Source organism: Zootoca vivipara, chromosome 8, assembly GCF_963506605.1.
Source record: "Zootoca vivipara chromosome 8, rZooViv1.1, whole genome shotgun sequence".
In the NCBI taxonomy this organism is placed as follows: domain Eukaryota; kingdom Metazoa; phylum Chordata; class Lepidosauria; order Squamata; family Lacertidae; genus Zootoca; species Zootoca vivipara.
Genome location: NC_083283.1, coordinates 66148526 through 66167899, shown reverse-complemented (window position 1 = coordinate 66167899; position 19374 = coordinate 66148526). Strand labels below are relative to the sequence as shown.

At 43.4% G+C, this 19374-nt stretch overlaps 1 protein-coding gene across 1 annotated transcript; it reads left to right on the top strand.

Annotated features, from left to right (window-relative positions):
• The first annotated feature begins 3331 nt into the window (after positions 1 to 3331).
• LOC118089975 (leukocyte elastase inhibitor) lies at positions 3332 to 15166 on the top strand. Its single transcript, XM_035125205.2, has 8 exons — positions 3332 to 3444; positions 6485 to 6663; positions 7402 to 7458; positions 8567 to 8704; positions 10119 to 10236; positions 11050 to 11192; positions 12619 to 12774; positions 14345 to 15166. Exons 2-8 carry the CDS (start codon positions 6502 to 6504, stop codon positions 14741 to 14743), a joined length of 1173 nt encoding a protein of 390 aa, XP_034981096.2. The 5' UTR covers positions 3332 to 3444; positions 6485 to 6501; the 3' UTR covers positions 14744 to 15166.
• Positions 15167 to 19374: the final 4208 nt, after the last annotated feature.

Below are 19374 nucleotides of genomic sequence, written 5' to 3'. Positions count from 1 at the left end.
TCCACTTAGCCCACTTCAGTCCCCTTAGCCAACTTAGCCAACTTTTAAGTCCCCAGTTAGCCCACTTTTGACCACTTTAGCCAAGTGAAACAACTTAGCCACTCACTTTTAGCATTAACTTTTTTCAAAGATATTGCTTCCAATGGGGAGAGACATCAAGGTGTTTTCTGTTCCAATAAGTTTTTATATTTCTCCCACACTGAGTAAATTGATTTTCTCACCAAGTGGTTTAGGAAACCTTTATGCACTTTTGTTTTTTCATACCATAGATATGCATGCCAAACAAATCTATTATCATAACCTTCCAAGCCTAAGATATCCCATGCTTTAACACAATTCACTCCTGGAGCCAGCAAAAACAGGACGCCTCATAATATAATCTCACATCTGGCACTGAGAACACACCTCTTTCCTTAGTATCCGTTAACAATTTATATTTTATCCTCAGTTTCTTCCCCTGCATGATTTGATTTTAAACGAGGCATACCAAATTCCTCCTCCTTAGTCCTGTGATACAGAGTCAACTTACAGAGTGACCTGCCCTGCTGACGGTATCAAACATTTTTTGCCAGCATTGAAAATTGTGCAAGGGGATACTCTTCAGAAGCGTCTGGAACAGAGAAGAAAAAAATCTAGGCAGGATCATCATTTTAAGAGTGGCGATTCGATTCAACTCAACCTGGAAAACTCAAGACCAGGCATCCCCAAACATCCTCCAGATGTTTTTGCCTACAACTCCCATGATCCCTAGCTAACAGGACCAGTGGTCGGGGAAGATGGGAATTGTAGTCCAAAAACATCTGGAGGGCCGAAGTTTGGGGATGCCTGCTCAAGATGTTTCCATTTCTTTCAGTCCTCCTTCATAGTCCTCAAAAGAGGGCCAAAATTCCTCTTACAAAATAGGGTGATTTCTTTAGTGATGAAAGCTCCAAAGAATTTACAACTTCCAGATTTAAGTGTCACTCCTGGCAATTGTTGCAAGCTCTTTTAAGTTGGTTTTTCAAAGGAGGTGCCTCTCATCGGCTGCCACAAGAACAGGTTTCCATTGAAGCCTCAAACCATGATTCATCATAAACATGCAAAGTGCTTTGCAGTGCATTTCACCCTTCCCTGAGCTAAAATCTGATGCAGCCCAAAAATGGTTGGCTTGCAGGGCCCTGTGCCGAGTGCTCCCTGAAATCTAGGGTCAACCCTGATGTGCAGCATGACCCACAGCAAAAGCATAAGCCAGCTCAAATTCTCCTCCATCCCTGCACAATTCAAAAGGATAAAATCTGAAACAAACTGTTGGAAGCATTTGAAATCTTTCCAAATCTGGAATCTTGTTTATTAGTTTTAGACAAGAGGAATATCAAACAATAAAGAGACCAATGAAAAAGCCATAAATAAACGATATCAGGTTTTGTGTAAAATTACTGAGTGAGTAATGGTGGCAAGATTCTATTATATCAGAATTCAGTGCGCCTACATAGGAAGTACTTAAATTAATTCCTGAACAGAGCCAGACAGATTCTACTATAATTTATGGCGCAAAGTAAATAATTAATATAAAAATAAGGATCAAAGGATGATTGATCCCTTTTAGGTAAGTTATTTTAGTTTATTTAAATATTTTAAATATTAATGATGTAATGCAATTATTGGGCTGGTCAGTGACCGTAATAAAGATTACTACTACGGTACTACTACTACTACGACTGAGTGAGTGAACACACCGGAGGGAAAGGGAAGGGGGATCACCTAGAACTTGGTAAGTAAATAAAGCCTGTTCAGTGTATACAGTCTCTCCAGAAAGCGGACTTTTTTGCACGTGTTGCCTGCCAATTCATTGATAAACAAGATGAAGGAGGACCCAACCAAACTTGTTAGGCTTGGCCAGTCCATGGATCCATCTGTTTAAAGCAGTACCATACAACTTTGAACAGACTTGCTGTCCCCCAAAGACATCTGGGGATTTCACCAGTGGGCATCGCCAATGAGCAGTGATATTTTTCACCTTGGGGAGAGGCAGTTGCTTGCTTAGATGGCTCATATGTTTCCCCATGGAGTATTAATTCCGGCTTCTCTGACCTGAGGCTGCAAACATCCTGACCCAACTAATTGGGCTTACTGTTCATTAACACTTCTGATATTGTGTCAGAGAGTAAATAAAGTGGTGGCACCATATTTCATCAGACAGTCGCCATCTTCAAGCTGGTGCCTTCCAGGTATTTTTTCGACTACACCTACTCAGCCCCAGTTAGCACAGCCATACTTCTGGAGACTTCTGTTATTCACCACACATTTGCCGTGCTTTAGCGTGCGTCTCTGTGGTACACTTACTTGAGAGAAATTAGATTTAGGGTGGGAGTGTTAAGGGGGCCTGGCCTGCACAGAACCAAGATGGCGGCTTACTTTCTCTCTTGTCCACTTATGAGACCACTCGTTCAACATTATAAGCAAAGAAAAATTATACAGACATCTGATCTGAGATCAGCAAACCTCCTCCCTGCCACCTCCCGGTTTGAATGATTTAATGGGGTTGGAGATTGTTTAAAAATCATTTAAAAATTGTTATATATACATTTTTTCATTACTTTTGTATAAGTTAAGTTTGTTTTTTAAAAAAAGAGGGTCGGGGCTGCCTTGGGAGTGGACCCTAGCCAATATAATGGCTGGGACAGGTACCACTAGGGCAGATACAATGGGATACTCAATCTCAGTGATCACGGGCAGGAGGAAGAGTTACACCAGGATCAGATTATGTTTTTACTGAGGAGTCAGGTTTAGTCACTATCTGAAGACTACCCCTGCCTCTGTGTATGTTCTTGGCCAGGGGGATACAGGTATCAACAAGGGTGTCCCACGTGACCTTAAGGTAGTGCTGTGCAAAGCCAGGTCAATGACTAATAAGAAGACGAACACCACCCATGATTTGATAATGGATGAGGGAATTGACCTGGCAGAATGCCTTCTCAATCTTATTTTCCAAACCTTCCTATTTTCCTGAACCTTCTGGTCTGTTTCAACTTCTTCTGCAATTGATGTGCCAAGTAAGCTGAAATATAAACCCAAATTGCAACACAAGTAGATTATTAACTGAGGAAGGGTTTTCTGTTTTGTTTCAGAAATGTTTCTCAAATGACCCTTACGTGACAAGCTTCACCTTCTGAAATTCTATTGAAGGTGCAGGAGCTCCTGCCCCACCTCTGTTCCCAAATTGCAACACCAGTAGATCCAGGATTCCCCAGTCTCCTCCTCTAGACAATCTTCCTATTGCAGATTCATTTGCAATTTCCGGCACCACGAACTCATTCTCCGGGAACTTTCCAAATTGCACCTTGGTGTAACAAAAGCAATTATCTGATTTATGCAGATGTCCAGCTTTAAATACTGGTGCCTTGTAAGAAGGTGCACCAGCTGCATCAGCCGTAGAACATTGGAATCATTTCCGCAGAGGAAAAGGTAAGCTTCGTACAGACTTTTCTCTTCTGCTAACTGAGGAAGGGTGTTCAATCTTAGGGCATCCATATTTACATCTAAGGGACACAGGCTTGGGTGGTGGTGGTACAATGCTAGGTTTCCATGGAGAGGAACCCAGATTCAAGAAATGTATTTTAAGAGCACTTATTCTGGTTACCTCTTCATACATACTTTATAAGTCAATTTTAAAAGTTATCAACACAGCACCCCCACCCCCACAAAAGGTGGACATCACTTTGGCACAGATACTTTATACATAGGCTCATCTATTTGTTTATTTGTATGGGGGAAGGGGGCAACATATTTAACCCCCCCCCCCAGCAAGCTAACTACTCATTGCTCCTTACAAAAAGGCTCTCTCTTCTGGCAAACAGGCATTTCAGTGCAATCCTATGCATTTCTGTTCAGAACAAACTCTTACCGAGTTCTCAGGTAAGTCTAATTAAGGTTGGTTGCAGCCTTAGAGCTTAGACTTACTTGGGGGAGTCGCTGAATTCAGTGGATATATGTATAGGATTGGACTGGGGTTGAGGGTAGAACGGCAGCAATGTCTTGTTTGTGGCAGTGACACTGTGTTCCCTGGGATGGGGATGAGGTGGGGTGATATGGCAGTGAGTGAGGGGATCACATTCACTTGCCCCTAAGCTCCAGGAAACCTATCTGAACTCTGTTTTTGTGGTGAAAAATTGAGCCTGCCAGCCTGTTGTGATGAGATTTAAGGGGTTGTGATTAGTCCTTTCTAGCCTCAGATTGTCAATTAGCAGACTCAACAGAATCCGATTCCTAAGCTGGCTAGCAAACAGGCACCGAGTACAATGGAGCGTAGGAGCAGGTCTGCCCCTTAGCCTATTCAATGAGCTGATGGCTGTGCTACATGTATGCTCAAGTCCCAAATTGTCTTCACTTGTTAAGCAGGGGTGGGGAACCCTTTTGACTTGACAGGCCAGCTCCTTTTAAGAGCTTAGCTTGTGAGTCAAATTTGGCAGGTGAAGGGACCTGCTCACCTGTCACTCACCAGATGTCAAAATGGCATCAAGTGCTTTGATGTCCCAAATTTGAGTCTGAAGCCTTGAAGTTGGGATTTCAATGCAAGTTGCTGCCAAAACAAAGTCGTCGTCCCCCTACCGTTTTAGCAGGACTTTCCATGTCGGTCAAGTGTTGAACTGTCAACAGTTCCAGTCATAAGACTCATATTATTTCCTATAGGTTAGTGCGAATGTTGGTGATTGTAGATAATCTGCATGGCAAACTTTAGGTGATACTGAATGCCGAAAGGGGGAGATACTGCTGTTGTCTGTGCATATGCAATGGCAGGGTAAGACTCATCTCTTATCACCTCTTTCAAAATAACCTTGTTTAGAGTTATGTCTCTTAGTTCTAAGCAAGGCCAGCTCAAACCAAGAGAAGATCATTTCCAATTAAGTTTGCAAGCACTGTGTTTGATTGGGTTGCCTAATAAGGACATAATTTAAAACTGATAGCCCTCATCATTATAAGACCTCAGGTGTGGTCACAAAGCAATTAGTCATACCAACTGTTTCACAACGCACTGTTGGAGCTGCTGAGCAGGAGGCAAACAATTGCTTTCCCTTTGTTATCAGTGGTTATATGTGTTAGGTTTCAGGTTGCAGAGAATGCTTCATCAGGCTAATCTGAAAGAGGGAGCAATTACTGTACTTAGCTAGGTTTGCTAATGCAACCTATCACTCATAGTTCTGTCCCCAAACAGTCATGTATTGGCATAGATGACAGCATCAGTAGAGCAGCTGCCTTCACACAACCACAAATCCAGCTTATTCACAGCTATGCAAGCATAGACATTGCTGATACATAAAGTGTGTTGTGTGGACACCCAGGAGACAGGGACAGCGCCACACGAAGCTGCTACCTGCAGAGAACAGCTGAATTGGGCTTTGTTCCTTGGAAATAGCTTTTGCAAACATTAGTTCATGACATTAGGAAATTGACAGGCTATCAGAGCAACTTGCCAATTATTAACATCAAAGAGGAGAGCAGCCAGATAAATGCTGAAAGTGTTCACAGCTTTGCTCGCATGAGGAGAAGCTAGCCACATTTCCAACATATGGAGACAACTTCAATAAGCACAGCAACCTAACACAGTATTTCAGAGTTCACCCAAAACAAATATTTGGAAGATGTAATATAGAGCTCATCTATTAAGTCTTAATAACCAACAGAGAATGCACTGGATGGGGGTAGGACTTAAATAAATGTTCAATACATGGTTAAAAAAACGTTAACTAGAACTTTTGTTTGAAGGCTTTTACTTATTAGTGATTTCAGTGAAACTTGGTTGATTTTCTTTTCTTTCTTTTTTTACTGTTATGTTTCAGCTTTCTAGTTTTTGCAGCTCTGTTTTAAGTAATGAGATGCTTTAGTACCTTGATTGTATTCTCTATCTTGTCAGCGCAGTTTGCCAGTCATTTGGGGTTCCTCCTCCAGTCAGCAGTGTCACCCAGAAAATCTTCTAGATCCTTCTTCACAGTTTAGCTCTTCTCTTGCTAAACTCCTGTGTGGGAATAAACACCTCACCCATTTGGGTCCTTCTTAAGAGCATTTGTTGTTAAGTTAAACACTACAGCTAATCTAATTTATCGAACTACTGGTCTAATGAAGTAAAATAAAACTATATACAGAGAATTATTCTATCTCACCCTGCTCTTCAGCCATCGTGACCATAACAACAGCCTCTACACCACACACAAACCTCCCCTCCAGAGCCTGCCTTATAAAGAAGCCTATTGTTAAGGGCAAAACTTTTTTCAAGGAACATTTCAAGTCAGTATTTAGAAGCTACACTGACACCAAGATTGTAATCTCTATCTTGAGCTTTTTAGAAAGGTGGGGTGTAGGCGTTTTAAATAAAATTGAAGTAACGCGGTATTGAAGGCACAGTGAATACCTTTCTGTGGAGATATTCATCCTATTAAAAACAAAATCAAAAAAGGACTATAGACAAAGGAGTCCACCAGAAGAATTAACCTGATGAAATTTGTCCCAGGTATCATAATCAACACCATGACTACCCTTGTGGATGCAATCAACAAATTTGCCCTTGATTTACACAAGAAGATTGACGGCACTTCGGGGAACATCTTCTTCTCTCCCATGAGCATCGCAGCCGCTTTGGGCATGGTCTCTCTTGGAGCCAGGGGAGACACCGCTAAGCAGATGGAGAAGGTAAGAAACACCACACACACACACACACACACACACACACACACACACACACCGTTGTGTGTCTGCCAAGTGTCATATTATGCAAATGCCTACTGTCTCAAAGGCCAGATAATACAATAGGTGGTAGCTGACTGAGTCCCAGTCGAAAGAGACCCATTTAAAGAAGTTAGAGGAAAGATGATCATCCGATTCTCCTGAACCGTGTGGAATCATCCATTGCCGGACACCCTTCCTTGATGGCATTCATTAGGTTCCTTTATGATAAAAAGGAAATGTTTGTTTTGACTCTGAGAAAGAGCCTCTCCCCACCCCCCCCAAAAAAAATCTGAGGTGGGGTGAAAGACCAACTATTAGTTATATGATACCCGTTGGCAGTTGTGGGAAATGGTTTTCCGTCCAAGTGCACCATTCCCTTGTGGGAAACTTTCTGAAGGGTTGCATGCCAGTGCTGGGTGTGGCCAGAGGGAAAAGTAGGCAGGGTAATAGATATGACTCTATCCTCTGTACTTTGGACAACATTCCAGCCACACAAAAGCCAGAGATTTCTACACAAACACACACATTTCTCCATGCAGCTAAGCAGGAGGTATTATCACAGCTCAGGGACATGTGCCCTAAATTCCAATAAGCCCCCTGCTCAAATGAAGTGTTTCCATTGTACTGGAGGAGGATGAAAAGAAGATGGCAAAGTTATTTGGAGTAGATCTGTGGTTTCTCATTCCACATTTTGTGTTGCAGGTCCTTCACTTCAATGAGGTCACTGGATCTGGAAGCTCTCCAGGCTTGGCTGAAAAAGTACTGGCATATAATTTCTGTTTCACTAGGTTGTTTTTTGGGGGGGAGGGGATAATATGGATCTAGCTGGCGATCCTTTCAAAATGTGAGATAATCTGAAATCATGAACAGCTGCAGCCATAGCAGCCAACTCCTAGGGGCCGAGGGGACTTCAGCCCCCCAATAAAATATTTGAGGGGCCAGGGGTACCCAAAGTTTATGGGGAAATGGTGTGCATGTGCCGCAGCATGTGATTATGTGGGCTGGGGCTTACCTCCCTCCCCCAATATTTTATTCAAGTTGCCACCTCTGCAGCTGTGAGGCTCAGCTTTCTTGGAAGTCAACCTGGGGTAATGTAGTCACTAAGAATACAGAGATTATAACGTGGTTGAAAAGGCTACTGTTTGGATAACCGAAGTCAGATATGAAAAGCAGTCGTGGTCAGCCACATGCTGATCTGACCTCCCGTTGACCAGATTGCTACTATATACAGTGGTACCTCTGGTTACGAACTTAATTCGTTCCGGAGATCTGTTATTAACCTGAAACAATTCTTAACCGGAGGTACCACTTTAGCTAATGGGGCCTCCCGCTGCCACCACGCGATTTCTGTTCTTATCTTGAGGTAAAGTTCTTAACCTGAGGTACTACTTCCGGGTTAGCAGAGTCTGTAACCCGAGGTGTTTGTAACCCAAGGTACCACTATACCGAGTGTTAGAGGGGGGAAGGGAAGGAAGCGAGGAGGTGGGTGCTGTGCACCCGATAGTCTCCCCCCTCCCCCTCCTGCCTTCTGGTTAGCAGGCAGCGATTTGGGAGACTGGAGCTCTGGGGTGTACAGCCCTGCCCTGCTGACCCCTACTGAAGGAAAGCAGTTATTCCCCATTATTCCCCAACAGCAATATACACACTTTCAAAGCCTGCTCCAAGGCAGTCCTGGAGTTTCAGAAGTTTGGTTCAGGATGCCTTGGAGGGGAGCACCTGCTTCCACTCAGAAGAGCCCCAAATCTCTCCATTATCTGCACAGTTTGGCTCTGGATTTGGGATTGGTCCATATAATGGTTTGGAGGGTGTTGGGAGCCATATTTACGAGAATGTTGATGTACTGTTAAACAGTCTTTGCTATTTAAAGGATACACAGTGTGACAGACCAGGAGGACCACACATCCAATTCAAAGCACTCTTAGCAGCTATCAACCATCATGACAAAAATTTCGAAGTGAGCATTGCCAATAGGCTTTATGGAGAAGAGAAATACACATTTCTACAGGTAAGGAAGAACACTTTCTACGCTCCTCCCTATGTGGTGGATGAGCAGCAGAGACCACATGAAATTGATAGCAATGCTTCTGCTTCCTTTTACTGATGCCTATTTAGTATCTCTTTACTTGACAGTGGAGAATGTTTTAAATGGTACATGGGAGCGGTTGTGGGGCCTCTGAAGTTTGGTCTTTAATGTTTTAGGTTTTGTTTTGTTTTTAATATTCTGTTGGGAACCACCCAGAGTGGCTAGGGCAACCCAGTCCGATGGACAGCATTTAAATAAGAATAAAAATATTTGTTGTTATTGATCTATAATTTGTATCCAACAAAGTCAGTGCATGTGTAGAATGATTCACACTTGTGCAACAGAAGTGTCCCTCCTCCCTTCTGCACGTCAGATCTGCTCTGGGGGTTACCCCAAGTTTCCAAAGCAGATCTGAAGCACTGTGGGGAAAACACAGCGGGCAAAGGAGAAGCATGGGAAGCTATATTGTACAAATGAAACTTGTTAAGCCCATGCTCAGCAAGTTTCTCCCCTTTGGGCACAAATATATTAAATCAACAAATGAGTTCAACTCCATCTTTGTCTGACATTTGACATAAGAGGGGGAAGTATCATGAAAGAAAATGAAGACTGACATAAGTCAGGAAGAGCACAGTAGCGTTTGATGGGGTGGCTCAGGTAGGAGAGCATTGCTCACCTGCCTTCTGAACACTGAACACCATTGCTGGTTCCTGAGAGGGAGGGGAAGGTCCGGAGAGTTCAAGTGCAGCAGAAACAGCAGATTGGACCCATGGCTTCACCACAGTGAGCTCCATGTGTCTCACCTTCACACTGGCAGGTACTGGCAGTGATGCTCAGTGTACAGAGGAACATTCTGGAAAAAGCAAATGAAACATCTTCTGCTTCTGACTAGGGAAATGGCTCCGTAAATCCCACAGTATTATTCTATATTTCTTTTTAATGAAGCTTTCTAATTCTCTTCAACAGCAGGCACTAAACAATTACATTGGTATCTCTGGTTATGAACTTCATTCGTTCTGGAGGTCTGTTTTTAACCTGAAATCGTTCTTAACCTGAGGTACCACTATAGCTAATGGGGCTCCCGCTGCCGCCGCACGATTTCCGTTCTCATCCTGGGGCAAAGTTCTTAACCTGGGGTACTGCTTCCGGGTTAGCAGAGCCTGTAACCTGAAGTGTTTGTAATCCCGAGGTACCACTGCAGTAGTAGGAGAGCAACATGGGGAAATTAATATGTCATACCAAACAATAAATTCCCATTTATTACATATATATGACAGCCATAGCTTCTGCTGTCCTGGGCTGATTTGGAGGAAGGTATGGCATATAAATTCAATGAAATTGTTTAAATAATAACAATTAAATTAATGGTTTGTTTGTTTTTTATTATTCTATACAGCAATTCTTACATTGCACAAAGGAGATGTACCATGCTGAGTTGCAAAAAGTGGACTTTGAGAAAAAACCAGAGGAAGCTAGAAATCAGATTAACACTTGGGTTGAAAAGCAAACAAATGGTAAAGGAACAGAAGTTATGTCTCACTTATTTGGAAATGGATCAGCTAAGGAAAGGGATATGGGAGAAATTTGTTCACTTTACATTTTAATGTGAACTTACCTAATTCACACTTCTGATACCAATATGTGGACCCAAATGCATCTAGCACTTGAAATCCACTCATCTACAATTTTTGCATTGCAGTTTTCCATCCCAAAAAAATGCATATGAAAAAGCATATATATTGAGGAGAGGTGGGGGAAAAAATGCACGTTAGTGAAAATGACATAGAAGAATGCATTCTAATGAAGAAAACTGCTTGCAAAAAAGTGTATGAGGCAAAATCCCATGCAAAAAATGCATACAAATGTTCGTGCAGTCTTTCTTTTAAATAAATAAATCACAAGCTAAATGCTAAAATGGTGGGAAAGTAATGGAAGATTGTGAAACTGAATGGCATTGAAAGATTTGTTTCCCATAAGAACTGAGCAGCCCACAGAATTCTAAAATGTACACCTACTCTCACCCCCATCCACCCTCCCATCCCCTATCTACCCCTATCTACCTCGTTTTCCCTCTTTCTTCTTAGTGTCTTAACAAATGAAACTGATTTGCAAAAATGATACATGTTAAAATATGAGTGACACTGGACACACCTTTGTAATTCAAGAAATCTTTAATAAAAAATATTTTTAAAAAAGTAATGAACCCTTTAATGGTGTTTGCACATGGTGGATAAGCTTCATGTTTTAGATGTTACGCACTAACATGGTAGAATTGCATTGTCATTTTGACTATTAAATATTTTGCCTTGAATCTGTCTTTTAAAAAGGTAAAATCAAGGACCTGATGGCCAGTGGATCTATTGACGCAACAACTGTTTTGGTCTTAGCGAATGCTATATATTTTAAAGGAAACTGGAAGTCCCAATTTGATAAGAAACTCACCAAGGAAGCACCTTTCTGGATTAATGAGGTACGATATGCCTAGAAGTTAGTGGAGATGGGAATGCCATTTATTATGGCCAGCTATCTGTCCAAAAGTAATAACTGGAGGTCCGTCCCAACTTCCCACCTGAGGTGAAATGGGATTTTGCCTCCCTCTGCCACTGCCCCCATCATACCTGCCAAGTTCGGGACGTAAAGATCCGGGATCGGCAGCGTGCGCATGACCGGAAGTTGCGTGACGCAACTTCCGGTGGCGCTTCACCCTTCTATGGGCACCAGAAAATGGCGGTGCCAGCGCCGGAAGTTGCTTCCGCGCATGACCGGAAACACGTAAAAGCGACCTCCGGCGCCGGCGCCGCCATTTTCTGATGCCCATAGAAGGGCAAAACGCAACCGGAAGTCGCGTCACGCAACTTCCGGTCATGCGCGGAAGCGACTTCCGGCGCCAGCGCCGCCATTTTCTGGTGCCCATAGAAGGGCAAAGCGGCACCAGAAAAATGGCTGCCGGGCCGAAGCTGATTTAAGGGACAATACCGGGATTTTAACCTAAACGGGAGACCGCCGGGAAACGGTAAGAAAAAATGGGTTTTCCTGGCGGATACGGGATACTTGGCAGCTATGGCCCCCATGCCCTTTCCACCTCCGCCGCACACCAGAATGCTCCCCTCTCTTGCCAGACTTGGAATGCTCCCACTTTTCGCTGATCTCAGTGGGAAGGAGGAGCATGCCACAAGGCAGCAGTGGCAGTGAGACAGACAAGACGCTTCACCCTTCATTAAACGGCTCAGGACTGCAATACCTCAAGGTCTGCCTCTTCCCATATGAACCTACCCGGACCCTGAGATCATCTTCTGAGGCCTTCCTTCATGTGCCTCCCCCTCGAGAGGTCAAGAGGGTGGCAACACAAGAACAGGCCTTCTCTGCAGTGGCTCCCCGTCTGTGGAATGCTCTCCCCAGGGAAGTTCGCCTGGTGCCTTCAATATACACCTTTAGGCGCCAGGGAAAATGTTCCTTTTTAACCAGGCCTTTGGGTTGATCTGATTGAAATCCTATGCCCTTTTAAAATGTGGCTTTTTTGGGGGGTGTATTATTGCTTTTATTTTTATTTTATATACTGTGATCTTTTTTATGTGAACTGCCCTGAGACCTCTGGGCATAGGGCAATATGTAAATTCAATAAATAATAATCATCATCATCATTCTGCCTCATTGGTGGGCCAGCTCTGACTAGACTAGAGCATTGTACATTGGGGATACAGAATACATTTGTGTTTTACGCCAGAATGGTCCGATGTTCAAAGGTGCTAAACTAAAAAAAGATAGAACACTGGAAATCATTGCAACTACCTTACTCTACTCAGTATTTCATATGGTTTATAGCCACCTCTTTTACACACACACACACACACACACACACACATTTTATGCTTAACTACCTGCTTTATTCACTACAGAACCAGAGCAAAAATGTGCCAATGATGTATAAGGAAGGTGAATTCAATGTGGCCTATATACAAAATCCAGCACTGAAAGTACTTGAGCTTCCCTATGATAAGAATGAGATGAGTATGTTCATTCTACTGCCAGACAAGAAAGGAGGTGCACACCAGGTAATTTGCTTTGATTTCTGAAACTGATCAAGGAACTGAAGCGAACTTTCAAAACTTTGTACATACATACATACATACATACATTGCTTTTAAAAAAAAAACCCTGATCAATGAGAATAAACGGTTCAACTGATTAGTCAACTGATGAAATCTTGGAGAAATATAGAGATCTGTGAACTGTAGCTTTCGTCCTGTTGCCAATTCTGTTTTATTTTGTAATTTTAACAGACATAGAGCAGGGCAATCCAGTAGGCCTGCATTGTCAATGTCTGTTAATACTAGTGTATCTTTGGATGTGCCCAGGGACACAGGTGGTGCTGTGGTCTAAACCAGGGACGTCCAACTCCCAATAGTCTGCGATCTACTCACAGTATAAAAAAACTGGCAGTGATCTACTCATTGTCATAAAAAGGACTGCCAGTGATCTCCCCAAAGTTGTGGAGCTTGAGCTTTTTGTAAAAAGCAAATGTTGTGGAGCTTGAGCTTTTTTTAATAAGCCAAAGTTGTTGAGCTTTTTTTTAGGAAGCCAAAGTTGGGTTCCCCACCCCTTTTTTGTAAGGAGATCACTGAGGGGCCAGAGATCAACCATGATCTACCAGGAACACCCTGTGATCTACCAGTAGATTGCAATCTACCTGTTGGACATGCCTGGTCTAAACCACCAAGCCTCTTGGGCTTGCGGATTATAAGGTCAGATGTTCGAATCCACACGACGGGGTGAGCTCCCATTGCTTTGTCTCAGCTCCTGCCAACCTAGGAGTTTGAAAGCATACCAGTGCTGCAGCGGGAAGGTAAACAGCATTTCCGCGCGCTCTGGCTTCCATCACAGTGTTCTGTTGCGCCAGAACTGTCTTAGTCATGCTGGCCACATGACCTGGAAAGCTGTCTGTGGACAAACGCCGGCTCCCTCGGCCTGAAAGCGAGATGAGTGCCGCATCCTGTAGTTGACTTAGACTGGACTTAACCATCCAGGGATCCCTTTACCCTTTTACCTTTATCATTTTTGGATGTGGCTGCAACAAGGGGACTTATTAACAACCATATTCTCAATTACTTTGCAACTTCTGTCTGATAGGCTGGGCAGGGGGACACCACACCCTTGACACAAAGGAGGTTTGGACTGCTATGTTTATAGTGCAATTTCATAGAATCCCCTTGTTCTCCATGGGGCTTTATGCCCTGGGAAATGTACATAGGATTGGTACACTTTTCAACGACCCAGAATGTTCCCATGGTGTCTTTTAAAACAGAAGTTAAAGACTCTAAAGCAGAGACAATCAACATTACAGTGTGCTTTGTACATGCCACTGAACTTAACGATTCTCCTCTCCTCATTTGTTAAAACATTTCCACAGATTTGTTTATTTATTTTTGAAAGAAACCACCAATTTCACAGACAAATTTAATGTTTTTCCAAAACTTTTATTGGGGGGGGGTTAAACAATATTGGAGCTTTTGGAAATATTCTTTGCCTACGCTTTACTAAATGAACATTTGTCTTTCTCTTTATCCCCAGGTCTTTGGGGGGGGATATTTAATTGGCATTTATTATTATTTTTTTACTTGACAGGTTGAAAAGGAACTCACCTATGCAAAATTTCAAGAATGGACAAGTTCGGAAATCATGCAAAAGGCAAAAATGGACATTTACATGCCGAAGTTCAAGCTGGAAGAAACTTATGAGCTCAACGAACTTTTAATAGATTTAGGGATGACAGATGTGTTTACACGAGGAAAGGCTGATTTATCTGGCATGTCAGGAAGCAAAAACCTGTTTGTGTCCAAGGCCATTCACAAAACTTATGTTGAGGTGAATGAAGAAGGTACGGAGGCAGCAGCTGCCACTGGGGTGGGAGTTTCTACCACAAGCATGCCGATTCAATTCAGAGCTGATCACCCGTTCATTTTCATCATAATACACAAAATAACCCGGGGCATCCTATTTTGGGGCAGATATGGTTCACCTTAACAGGTGCTTAAATGATCTCATGCATGCCCTTTGCATTTGTTGCAAGCCCAGGGTGTTAGAAGTGCCGAAACAAAATAATATATTCTACTTTCTGTTCAGCTAATATTTCCTGGTTTTCATCTCCTAAAAAATAGCTAAGATGGACCTCTTTCTGCTTATGTAGGCAGACTCACTTTAATGTACAACATGGGGCTTTCAACGGAGGAAATTGGGAGAGGGGGATAAGGAGGGAGCAGACCCACTTCAAAAAATAAAAATAAGAGACATATCTAAAAAGCAAAAGGGAAGAATCTCAAAGTGTTGAAGAAGGAAAAACGAAACCCAAAGCAACAATCTAAATAAAGTGAGCTGTTCAAAATATTTGGTTTTGTTATGTGATTCCGGGTCCTTAACTTCCTGACATGCCACTGTAAACTTGCTTATTCTGGGTGAGCCAGAGCTTAGACAGCTCAGCTGAAGCTGCCTGAGCTAAGGGCATATTATTATTATTATTATTATTATTATTATTATTATTATTATTATTATTAAATAGGGTGTCCCTATTTTCAGCGGAGAAATGTTGGAGAGTATGGAACAGTAGTCCTGCTTTCAAGCAGGGTTTAGATCTGGTGTAACTTTATGCTGGCTTGATTTACAAACAACTTGCTTTACAGTAGCTTCTCGTGCATAGAATTTTCCCCTTCGACTGACTTCAGTGCCTTTTCCAGGTTTTGGACAAGAGACTTTCCCAATTCCACCTAAAGACAGCAGGGATGAAGCCTGTGGCTTTTTCCACACAAAGCATGTACCGTACTATATATACCACTACAGTCGTACCTTGGATCCCGAACGCCCTGCAACTCGGACGTTTTGGCTCCCAAATGTCACAGACCCGGAAGTGAGTGTTTCAGTTTGCAAACATTCTTTTGGAACCCAAAGATCCGACGGGGCTTCCATGGGTTCTGATTGGCTGCAGGCTGTTTTTGATTGGCTATTGCTGCAGCAATTGTGCTGGCAATTGGTGGCGGCGAGTGGCTCTGGTCAATTTGGTTTACGAACATTTTGGAAGTAGAACGGACTTCCGGAATGGATTCTGTTCGACTTCCAAGGTATGACTGTACTTTCGACATGCTCACAAAAGGCACTCATTCTTTACATCCAACCTGCAGGGCCATAAATAAAGAATTAGCCAACTGCGCGCGCGCGCGCACACACACACACAGATACATCACATGGAAAACTCTTGCTCCAAATCTGACACGGATGTTGCAAACGCATTCCGCAACTCTCCTTGGACAGGCCCTGCCAGAAATAATTGCATTGGTCCTTCCAGTTGTGAGACAGTTACACCCAATCTTCTGCGAAGACAATCCCATAGGCTGGGTGCAATTTGTATTATTATTATTATTTAATAAGATATCAAAATAAAGACATGGGTTCCTCCCACAGCGTTACAAGAACAGGAACATAAGGGAAGGGCAGTGGAAGAGAAAAACAGAGGAGGGATCCTCTGAATATTATGAGAGACAGACTAGTTGGAGCCAGATTTTTTTGGAGGGGGCATGGCCTTTCTGAAGCCGCGAGTTCTCTGGCCAGTGACTGGGGCCACGCCGTCTTTCCCCTCCCCTCAGCAGTCCCAGGACCAGTGAGAAACTGAACCAGGTTTGTCTCTACAATGGAGAGGAAAGAATATGGTGGTCCTTAGGCTCTGTTCTGTGTTTCTCTATGTCCCTATAGACTAGGAGCAGTGCTTGGCAGAGACTGGATGGCCAGTGCTTTCAATGCAAACAACAACAACAACAACAACAACAACAACAACAACCCCTAAACATTTTGTGACTCTAATGGAAGAAGAAACCAATTTTTTTAAAAAAACACCAATAGTTTCTTCTCTAGCACGGTGAATTGTTGGTTCTGTTGCTACCCCTGATGGCGGCCTTTGGCATCTGATGGGAGGGCGTTCCACAGGGCAGGTGCCACTACCGGGAAGGTCCTTTCTTGGTTCCCTGTAACCTTACTTCTTGCAGTGAGGGATCCGTCAGAAGGCCCTCAGAGCTGGACCTCAGTGTCCGGGCTGAACGATGGGGGTGAAGACACTCCTTCAGGTATTCTGGGCCGAGGCTTTAGTAATATCCCACTTCACACACACACACAGGACTATGGGGCAGAGCGCAACTGGATGAGTTCAGACTATCAATGGCTACTAGCCAAAATAGCTATGTTCTACCCCCAGTATGCCTCTGAATACTAGTTGCTGAAAACCACAGGAGGGGAGAGGGCTGTTTGCTCAGCTCCTGCTTTTGTGCTTCCCATAGCCACCTGGTTGTCCACTTTGGGAATAGCAAGTTGGACTAAATGAGCTATCGGCTTGATCTAGCAGACTTTTATTATGTTCTTGTGTAGAGCCATGTTGAGCTCAGCTCCAGATTCAGTTCTGATAGTAAATGTACGAAGGCAAGGCAGGAAATACCGTACTTTTCCGTGTTTAAGATGAGTTGTTGTTGTTTTTTACGATAAAAAATGTTTAAAAATTGGAGTCATCTTATACATGGACGGGGGTTGGTTGGTGCTGCAAGCAGGAGATTGAGTAAATAAAAACACATTTGACTCAAATTTTAGTTTTGGTTTTTGGCAGAATTTAGGCCACAACTTCATTGATTACATCAAAGTGAGTGTTTTGCATAGGCTCTGGTTCGACTAGCTCCCTACACCATTGTAGGTAGCGCTGACCCAGGGCACCAGCATAGGTCAGCCAAGGGTGAACACCTGAGGTGGTGAAGAGCCCGGGCACGGACTCTATCCACTCCTCCAGATGCTCCCCTGGACTCAGGCACAGGCACAACCTCCTCTCGGGGGTTGACCAAACCAAGTTGAGTCCCTGGGTTCCTTTAACGGAATACCCTTCACATAGGGATGGCGAGACCGTTCTCCCATCGCTATCACATGAACCAGTGCCTCCCTGCAACCTTACAAGTTGTGACAATTTGCTATGCAGCAGGCGAAACCCAAATGGCAAGAGCCAATCAGCCAAGTGGGGAAGATTTCTGCAGTGCCCCTGTCCCAATGACAGATGACACACGACGGCATAGCAAGGTCAATCGCAAAAACACCCTAAATATAGGGAGAGGTGAGCGGGTGTTCCGTTTGCACAAGCCGAAAGAGAAGCTCTGGGTCATGTGCAAGGGATTAAATAGGTCCTTCAAACTATTTGGATTGTGCCCCATTGGCCAGATTAAACCCAGCAATGAGGGACCTACCAATCGTGTGTTGTGGCTATCCAATAGACCCACCCACAACCAGGAGGTCAGTCTCCAGGTCTCACCGCTACACATGCCCTCTTTTAGGGAGGACCCGATTTGTCAGTGGCGGTTGTGTGGTTGATTTGTGTCTGCGCTAAGGGCTCTTTTTGATTGGCTGCTGCTGCAGCAATTGTGCTGGCGATTGGTGGCAGCGAGTGGCTCTGGTCAATCCTCCCCCCCAAAAGCTCAACACCTCTGGGCAATTTCCCCCCATTTTCTTAATTTTGAGTCCCCAAAATAGTCTTATACACTGGGGCATGTTATACATGGGGAAATACGGTAATTCCTTGATGTGAACCTATCATGGCCTAATCTGATGCTAGAGTGGGGGAGGCAATATGTAGCAGAGAGAATTATGACCAGGGTTCCTTACTTTATTTTATTTTATTACTAATGAGTAGATCTTCATGGCTGCTTTGAAAGCTAAAGGTGGCACTAGGGAAGAAGACCATCCTATGTTATGTCCTCAATTATACGCCGTCACTAGTTGCTAAAAGTGTCGGAAAATACCAGTGCAAAAGGAAGAGGAAATTCTGCAGTTTGCCTGTTTGCCTGTGATCAGGAATGGAAATCGGTCAAGCAAGTATGACTGGCTTTCATTCACATTGTCATTCTGTGCATTTTTTAAAGCCTGCAAATAATATATAATTAATTGAATGCAAGTTATATGAATAATTATAGTGAGGTGAATAGCATAGTATTTGACAGATACCAAATTGCAGTGAAACAGAATCAGCACTGCCTTGATTTTTTTTAAAAAAATAATCCCCTCATTGCTTTCCTTTAGTGATGGGCTTGGAGAATGTTTAACATGCCCCCAGAATAAGCCCATCACCAAGACTTTCACACACACCATTGCTTGGCTCAAGGGAGAGACAGAGAGAAAGAGAAAGCAAACTGCTTGCTCCACAGTGATGAGGTTCGGGTGGGAGGAGAGAGACACAGGCTGGATCTACACTCACCTTTTGAACATATGTTCTGAAACATCAGGACATTTAGACTCTTTTCCTTTTTCACAAGGTCTATCCAGTTTCAGGAATGGGATAGTTCTGCAGCACCCTCTGGTGTCACATTTTAATAACGCATCATTAAAGTTCTAAGCGGAACATAATATGTTATAACCCTTACATTTTGAAACATCCCCTTAACCCTTTCCTAGCAGTATAAACTACGAGTGTAGATTAGCCTATGATCGCTCATGATTCCCCCCCCCTACACACCCACCCTCTCCTCCTCTGAGCCTACTTCTTAAGCATTGTGCACCTCTCACCTCCCCACCCAGCAAATCTCCCACTTGAAGCAATGGTGAGGCTGCCGGTTTGGAAGACCAACTCAAAGTCGCTTGCAGAGAGC